The sequence below is a fragment of the Chionomys nivalis genome, chromosome 22, assembly GCF_950005125.1.
Source record: "Chionomys nivalis chromosome 22, mChiNiv1.1, whole genome shotgun sequence".
Taxonomy (NCBI): Eukaryota; Metazoa; Chordata; class Mammalia; order Rodentia; family Cricetidae; genus Chionomys; species Chionomys nivalis.
The window spans coordinates 7,728,629-7,737,185 of NC_080107.1; the positions used below are offsets into that span (position 1 = coordinate 7,728,629).

Sequence of the window (8,557 nt, forward strand, 5' to 3'; positions counted from 1 at the left end):
CTAGTTTAACTGAAAAACAATGTTAATGAAGATTGTAATGAAAGGCAATCTGAGTTTTACCTCAAGATTGTAAAAAATCCTTTGTTCAGACCTAATGCTTGGTACACCTTACTATAAGATGATGGGCTCACAAACTGGCATTTGCCACAGCCTTACAAAATCCATCTCTAGCTGTGGTCTCAGCTAGCTGATAAGCTTTTTGTGCCCCATGGAGATTTTTTTCCTGGAATCTGGTTTCTAGAATAAAGTTTGCTTCTGGTTTATTAGACTTTTGTGGTCTGTCCCCATCCTTGTGTGACCCCCTGAACCCAACACTATTCTCTCCTCTTATCTTTATTTAGCAGCAGCTTACCATGGGTAAGAGTTCAATGTGTATGGATTTTAAAACATTGATTGGCCTTCTGAATATTGTTTTCAAAGAGCAAGAGTCAACCACTCCAGCATGAGGGAGCCCTTCTAGTCCCTGACCACACACACACTCACACAGCATTTGCCAGTCTACATTCAACCCTGCATCAAAGACTACAAAGGACTACAGTTCTACAGCTTGAGGTCAGGTTGGTAAAAGTCTTGGCTTGGTTATAGTTGCTTTCCCAAGCAGCTTCCTTTGTTGGCCTAGAGCCACACTTTATGCTTCTGACATGAGGCACAGCCTCTCACTTCCTTAGTACTCACGTAAACTTTTCTTGTCCAGGTATATTGAGCAGAATATCTGAGAAGCAATCTTCTTTGCTGTGGGACAATGCCCTTGTACACTGTAAAGACTGATCACTCATATTGATTTAATAACATGCTGATTGGTCAGTAACCAGGCAGGAAGTGTAGGTGGGGCGACCAGACTAAGAGAATTCTGGGAAGAAAAAAATGCAGAGACGAAGTCACCAGCCAGACACATTAGAAGCGAGATGAGAATGCCTCACTGAAAAAAGGTACCAAGCCACTTGGCTAAACATAGACAAGAATTATGGGTTAATTTAAGTTGTAAGAGCTAGTTAATAATAAGCCTGAGCTAATAGGCCAAACAGTTTATAATTAATGTAGGCCTCTGTGTGTTTCTTTGGGGCTGAACGGCTGTGGGACTGGGTGGGGCAGAAACCTCTGCCTACACTTGGTTCTAGTGGAGGATTTTAAATGTCAGCTGGAGCCTTTCTCTAGATACAACTGGTGTCTGGTACCTGTGTTACACAACACAGGAATTATTTTTGAACACCTTCTTGTTGCTATAACTCAAGTCACAAAGGCCAGTTTCTACTGCCCAAACCAGACTATCTTTTTTAATCAGAAAATGATTTTTAAAAGCAAGCTTGTTGTGGGCTATTCCTTTACACGGTGTGAGGATATTTCACTGTGATTGGTTTTTATAAAGAGCTGAATGGCCAATGGTAGGCCAGAAGAGGTAGGTGGTACTTCTGGGGACAGAGAGGTCTCAGGGAAAAAGAAAGATGGAATTGCCAGCCAGACGAGAGGAAGCAGGGCATGTAGAAGGAGAGGTAAAAGCCACAAGGCACAAGGTAGTATGCAGATTAATAAAAATATGAATTAATTTAAGTTTAAGAGATAGTGAATAAGAATAAGCTTTCATAATTAATAATAAGTCTCCACATCATTATTTGGGAGCTGGCTTATGGGACAAATAAAGACTTGTTACACAAGTTATTAATATTCCCTAAAATATAACCTAAAATATGACTAGGTTAACTACTAGTCACTATTTTCCTCTGATATTAACTTTTAAGATAACATGACTCCCCCTTTCTATCTATCTATGTGGGTTTGGACAAGTTATTTTAGCTGTTCTGAGCCAGAGCCTCCCTTCATCTGCAATTCACAGATTTCCGGAAAGCTCTGATTGGTTTGCGAGAAGCTGAAGAGAGTGCCATGAAATATGGTTGCTGCTGGCTCCAAAATGTGACTACAGAGAAGATGAATGGGCAGCAAATCTACTAAAGAGGTGAACAATACCCTTAATCACAAAGCAAAGTCATGCCTTCATTCGGTCTGTTTGTCTTGGGTGGTAGCCAGGCCAGGGGAGATCATGGAAGTCTGTGGAGTAAGACTTTCCCAGGGGCCTAGCAGAGCTACTACGGATGACACACGGCCATAAATTACAGCCTTATTGTTGAAAATCATATGATTTGTCACTTCCTCACTTTGACAGAACAGTTTTATATTCTTCTAATTTACTTCCTTCTCTAATATTTGACTAAACATTATATTTATAGCTCCCACGTATTAGGATTAGCCAAAACTATGGATGTGGTTTTCAATAATGATTGAATATAATTTTATAAGTCTGTAGTTTTTTGCTGACCTAACATACTAATACAAAATTGAATTTATACAGAATAACCTCCCCAAAATGATAATACAGAACCTAGAGACCCATTCTTAATAGATGGGAAAAGAAAAAAAGAATGATATCTGCCTAGAAATGTTCAAATTAAGAGTGGGTATAGGAAAGGAGTTGGCAATGTGTTCCTGTTTTATCTAAAAAAAAAAAAAAATCCAAATTTTAGCCAGCTCAGTCATACCCAACACTATTACAAGCTTGAGAAGTAGACTGATTATGTCTCTGACAAACACTCCACAGTGTTTGGTAGAGTTTAGACTCTAACTTCTAAACTTTAGAGGATTAGAAAAGTAAAACATAGGAGAGGGGGAAATGTTACCTTTGATGTTTTTCCTTGGAGAAGGAAAACACCAAAGCCACGTTTCAGCAATTCAAGCAACAATTTACATTCCTAACAGTCGTCATCTAAGAAAAGGGGGGGGGATGGGGGGTGAGGGATATTAAATCTAAAGCAGAGCCAGTCACAATGCAGACACTTCTTTGCCCTCCCTCGAACGAAATGAACGAAATACGCCAGTCCATGCTTGCTAACGTTCTCAGAAAGTGAACTTTAGAGCAACTGACGAGAATATACGGAATTTACCGAATTCCAGTGACTCGCGTCACAATCGCTAAACGACTCGAAACGTCATGGAACACCTAACTCTTGGCATCTCAAGGGACCTTCACAGGCAAACTTTACTTCACCTTCAAAAGGAAGCAGGCAGAGCATAGAAACAGGCACAGATGCCCTATCCTACAGAACTGGCAAAGACACCCAATCCCCGAAACCCGTCAAACAGGAGAAACTACATCTCCCAGAATGTAGCGCGAACAAGAACCCGGTGCATGGTGGGACGTGCAGTGGCGCTGTCTGAAACTCCTAGGGAAGTTTCCTATTCAGGCCCCACTGCCTCTCCACACTTTATAGTGATTCAAAAAGAATCCAGAAGTTAATAAAACCGCGCCGGCAGGTCGCTGTTATTCACAACATGATACTCCTGCAGCAAAGTAGTTTCTGAACAACTTCCGTTTCCGCTTGGCCCATTGCCTTGGAAACGATTATCCACAACAATCTGAGTGAAGATGGCGGGGCTGAGCAGCTCGCAGATCCCCGACGGTGAGTTCACGGCCGTGGTCTACCGGCTCATCCGCGACTCCCGCTACTCAGAGGCGGTGCAGCTGCTGGCCGCCGAGCTGCAGAGGAGCCCCCGCAGCCGCGCCGGGCTGTCGCTGCTGGCCTACTGCTACTACCGCCTGCAGGAGTTCGAGCTCGCTGCAGAGTGCTATGAGCAGCTGAGCCAGATGCACCCGGAACTCGAGCAGTACCGCCTCTACCAGGCCCAGGCGCTGTACAAGGCCTGCCTGTATCCCGAGGCCACGCGGGTCGCCTTCCTCCTGGACAACCCCACCTATCAGACTCGCGTCCTTCGTCTCCAGGCTGCTATCAAGTACAGCGAGGGCGACCTGCCAGGAGCCAGGAGCCTGGTGGAGCAGCTGCTGAGTGGGGAAGGTGTGGAGGACAGTGGAGGGGAGAATGACCCAGATGGTTTGGTCAACATGGGCTGTCTGCTCTACAAGGAGGGACACTACGAAGCTGCCTGTTCCAAGTTCTTTGCAGCCCTGCAGGCCTCTGGCTACCAGCCTGATGTATCTTACAACCTGGCTTTGGCATATTACAGCAGTCGTCAGTATGCCCCTGCTCTAAAGCACATCGCTGAAATCATTGAGAGAGGCATCCGTCAGCACCCAGAGCTAGGTGTGGGCATGACCACTGAAGGCATTGATGTTAGAAGTGTTGGCAACACCGTAGTCCTTCACCAGACGGCACTGGTCGAAGCCTTCAACCTCAAGGCAGCCATAGAGTACCAACTGAGAAACTACGAGGCGGCCCAGGAAGCCCTCACTGACATGCCGCCCAGGGCAGAGGAAGAGTTGGACCCTGTGACCCTGCACAACCAGGCTCTGATGAACATGGATGCCAGACCTACGGAGGGGTTTGAGAAGCTCCAGTTCCTGCTGCAGCAGAACCCCTTTCCCCCGGAGACCTTCGGCAACCTGCTGCTTCTCTACTGTAAATATGAGTACTTTGACCTGGCAGCTGATGTCCTGGCAGAGAATGCCCATTTGACGTACAAGTTCCTCACGCCCTATCTCTATGACTTCTTGGATGCCATGATCACTTGCCAGACGGCTCCCGAAGAGGCTTTCATAAAGCTGGACGGGCTGGCTGGCATGCTGACTGAGCAGCTCAGGAGACTCACCATACAAGTGCAGGATGCAAGACACAACAGAGATGATGAATCTGCCAAAAAGGCGGTGAATGAATACGATGAAACTCTCGAGAAGTATATCCCTGTCCTGATGGCCCAGGCAAAAATCTACTGGAACTTTGAAAACTATCCCATGGTGGAGAAGATCTTCCGCAAATCTGTGGAATTCTGCAATGACCATGATGTGTGGAAGCTGAATGTGGCCCACGTCCTCTTCATGCAGGAAAACAAGTACAAAGAGGCCATCGGCTTCTATGAGCCCATCGTCAAGAAGAACTACGACAACATCCTGAGCGTCAGCGCCATTGTCCTAGCCAACCTCTGTGTCTCCTACATCATGACAAGTCAGAATGAGGAAGCCGAGGAGCTGATGAGGAAGATTGAGAAGGAGGAAGAACAACTCTCCTATGGTGACCCAGACAAGAAAATCTACCACCTCTGCATTGTGAACTTGGTGATAGGAACACTCTACTGTGCCAAAGGGAACTATGACTTTGGTATCTCTAGGGTAATCAAAAGCCTGGAGCCTTACCATAAAAAGCTAGGAACTGATACGTGGTATTATGCCAAACGATGCTTCCTGTCCTTGCTAGAAAACATGTCAAAACACACGATCATGCTGAGGGACACTGTTATTCAAGAATGTGTCCAGTTTCTAGAGCACTGTGAACTTTATGGCAGAAACATCCCTGCTGTTATAGAACAGCCTTTGGAGGAAGAGAGAATGCACACTGGGAAGAATACAGTTACGTATGAGTCGAGAAAATTAAGGGCTCTGATTTATGAGATCATTGGATGGAATGTGTAATTAAGACTGGCAATGACTTTTATCATAATGACTTTATATGTAAATTTTCAATTTTACCTGTATCTAGTTTTTGCTATTTGTGAGACTTTGTACATTTTAGTACACTTTGTATGTTCCCATCAAGTGTAGGAACGGAGAAAGATGTGTCTATCATGTTTTTCACTTTCTGGTCTGATGTATCTTGGGCATATTTGTACTTATATTATTGGAACCAGACACTAAGTTCAGAACCTAGTAAAATGTAATTGATGTCTTTTAGGAATCATTCCAGGGGTTGTGTCTTCTCTTTGGACAACTCCCATGTTTTTTTTTTATAGAGAATTTAGAGTATTTATCAATTTTCTAATATGTATTTTGTCCAGATTAAGTTCCCTAGGCAATAAATGGTTTTGCTAGTGTGCAAGATTCAGTAGATTCATGTAACAAACTACAACACGAATAAATACTACAAAAATTATCATAAAAGAAAATTCCTGGGGCTGGAGAGATGGCTCAGTGGTTAAGAGCATTGCCTGCTCTTCCAAAGGTCCTGAGTTCAATTCCCAGCAACCACATGGTGGCTCACAACCATCTGCAATAAGGTCTGGTGCCCTTTTCTGGCCTGCAGGAATACATGTAGATAAAATATTGTATACATAATAAATAAATAAATAAATAAATAAATAAATAAAAGAAAAATCCTGTGATGTCTTCTTTCCTTGAGTTAATAATATGAATTTATGAAAAAATTATACTGTTGCTGCTTTTTCAAATACTTTATCTTCATTTATCTCACAATAAATATGATCAGTGCTAAGCAGAGAATTCAGCTACCTTTTTATTCTCTTATAAAAATATTAGTTTCCTCTCCCCCTCCTCCTCCCAGTTACCAACTCCCACCTCCCTTCTCCCCCAGATTCACTCCTCCATATCCCTCCAGAAGAGACCAGGCCTCCCAGGGATATCGACCGAACATGGCATAACAAGTTACAGTAAAACCAGGCACACATCTTTATATTGAGGCTGGATGACCCAATAGGAGGAAAAGGGTCCCAGAAGCAGGCGAAAGAGTCGGAGACAGAGAGACAGTCCTCACTCCCAGTGTTAGCAGCCCCACAAAACAACAACAACAAACAACAAGACAAAAAAACAAAAAACCCAAAATATAACATTTGAAGAGAACCTAGCCCAGATCCATGCAGGCTCCCTGATTTTCTCTTCAGTCTCCGTTAGCCACAGTGAGCCCTGCTTAGCTGGCTCCGTGGGCCATGGAGAACTCAATTATTAATTACTTCCTTTGGCTGCACAATTCTGGGTATGTTGTATTTTCCTTGTTTTGGCGACCTAGGTACATAGACTTTTACTTCATTATCATTACCTTGTCCAAAATGACCCCTCAGTTCCCACAACTGATGAACAAGTCAGTCCTGGAATGTAAGCTCACAGACTCCTTGTTTCAATCTATGACTGCTGGTTTTTCTGCTTCCCACTGAGATTCCTGTTCATTTTAATTAATTTACTTTTTTTTCTGAATCCTACCAGAATAATTGTTTTTCATCTTTTCGTCTCTGTCTTTCCATAAAGACAACCCAAATTTGACCTGGTTTAGAAAAAGCAATAATATCAGGCTGAACCACAGATGATTGCTGATTTTGGATTTCCCACCTACAAATTCAGCAGTTTCTTAAGTTCAACCTAACCACTGTCAATCAGCAGACAGAAAGCCCCTGCCGTAATGTGAAGATGATTTTCCCCTTTGGGGATATTTCAGCCACATAGATATGGCATGCAGATTCATCATGCCTCAGCATATTGACCTGAAGCTCCACTCCACTAGAAAAGACAAGCTGGCTTACTCTGGGGCTAAGGCAACAGCAATAATGATCAGAGCTGCTATCATTTGACAGGGTTAGCTTGATCCCACTCCAGCGGAGAATCGGGTGAGTGGCCTCTTCGGAAAGGCACCATAGCACGTTCCAGGCCTTTGGTAACAACTGTTGCCACAGTAGCTCTGGGTGCCTCTCAATCTCCATAGCCCCGTAAAACTGGAAAGTAAATGAACTGAAATTGTATTTTCAAAAATCAACATTATTTTCCCTATTTCCTCTTAACTTCTAAAAAAAAAAAAGTATCGAGTAAGTAACATTAGCCACTAAAAAGCAAACATTTTCCAGATTCCCGTCTGCAAACCACTCCACTTCTACTTGACCACAGCTTGTTTATGCAGGTGCTGTTTGTGGTGGGTGTGATGCATGGCCTCATTTTTAGAACATAAAAAGCTTTTCAGAGATGTTTTTCGCCCAGGCAGCTGGGCAGTTAGGATTTCTGGTAGCGTGGCAGCCAGGGGATTCCGACTGTTCTACCACCGAGTGACAGAACAAAGCTCAATCAGGGCAATTGTCTCCTGCCTTACCCTGGCTCTTCCGAGAAGCATCACTGGCTTCAACAACAGCAAATCCCCAGGAGCCAGGAGCTGAGGCCTGGAGAAGCTTGTGAGGGCACTTGTAATTTCTCTGGAGTTTTTGCTGTATTTTGTTTTTAGCATGTATGTTTAATGAATTTTTACATTTTTTATTTAGAGTGCATTTGAGTGCAAGTGTGCATGTGTCGTATGCTTATGTGGGCTAAGAAACGCTGTTTCTAAAATGACAGCCCCTCCCCTCACGTTTTTTATTTGATTGACAGACGAGGCACAAAGTGCTGTTTTGCGATCCTCACGCATACACAATAGTACTAAAAACACTTTTCTTACAAAGGGAATGATCTATTTCTAAAGCCTTACTCGTTAATGTAAAACCCGTGTTTCCTATTACTAGTCAGCCCTGGATCTCCAAATACAAGAGTTTGAGCATGCTACCATACCAGAACTTTAAGGCAAAAACTCAACTATGGGTGTCACAACAATCTAGGCTCAGTCACCCACAATATGCTAATAAACCAAGAGTGGTGAAATGCAGGAAAAACACACAATTGGCATGGCCATGCTAGGAATACCAAGTAAAGGAATGTGTGACCTTGTTTACGCTCATGGGTATAACGAGATTTTAATGAGGAGGTTTGGAGTTTTGATGTGGGATTCCCCTCTGTATATATAAATGTTTTATTACCATTGGTTAATAAAGAAGATGCTTTGGCCTATGGCAGGGCAGAATATAGGTAAGCAAGAAA

The 8,557-nt window shown here is 43.4% G+C and overlaps 1 protein-coding gene across 1 annotated transcript; it reads left to right on the plus strand.

Moving 5' to 3' along the window:
- The first annotated feature begins 3,249 nt into the window (after positions 1 to 3,249).
- On the plus strand, positions 3,250 to 6,051 carry LOC130864479 (tetratricopeptide repeat protein 30B). The gene has a single exon (XM_057754938.1). It carries the CDS (start codon positions 3,416 to 3,418, stop codon positions 5,408 to 5,410), a length of 1,995 nt encoding a protein of 664 aa, XP_057610921.1. The 5' UTR covers positions 3,250 to 3,415; the 3' UTR covers positions 5,411 to 6,051.
- The last annotated feature ends 2,506 nt before the right edge of the window (positions 6,052 to 8,557 follow it).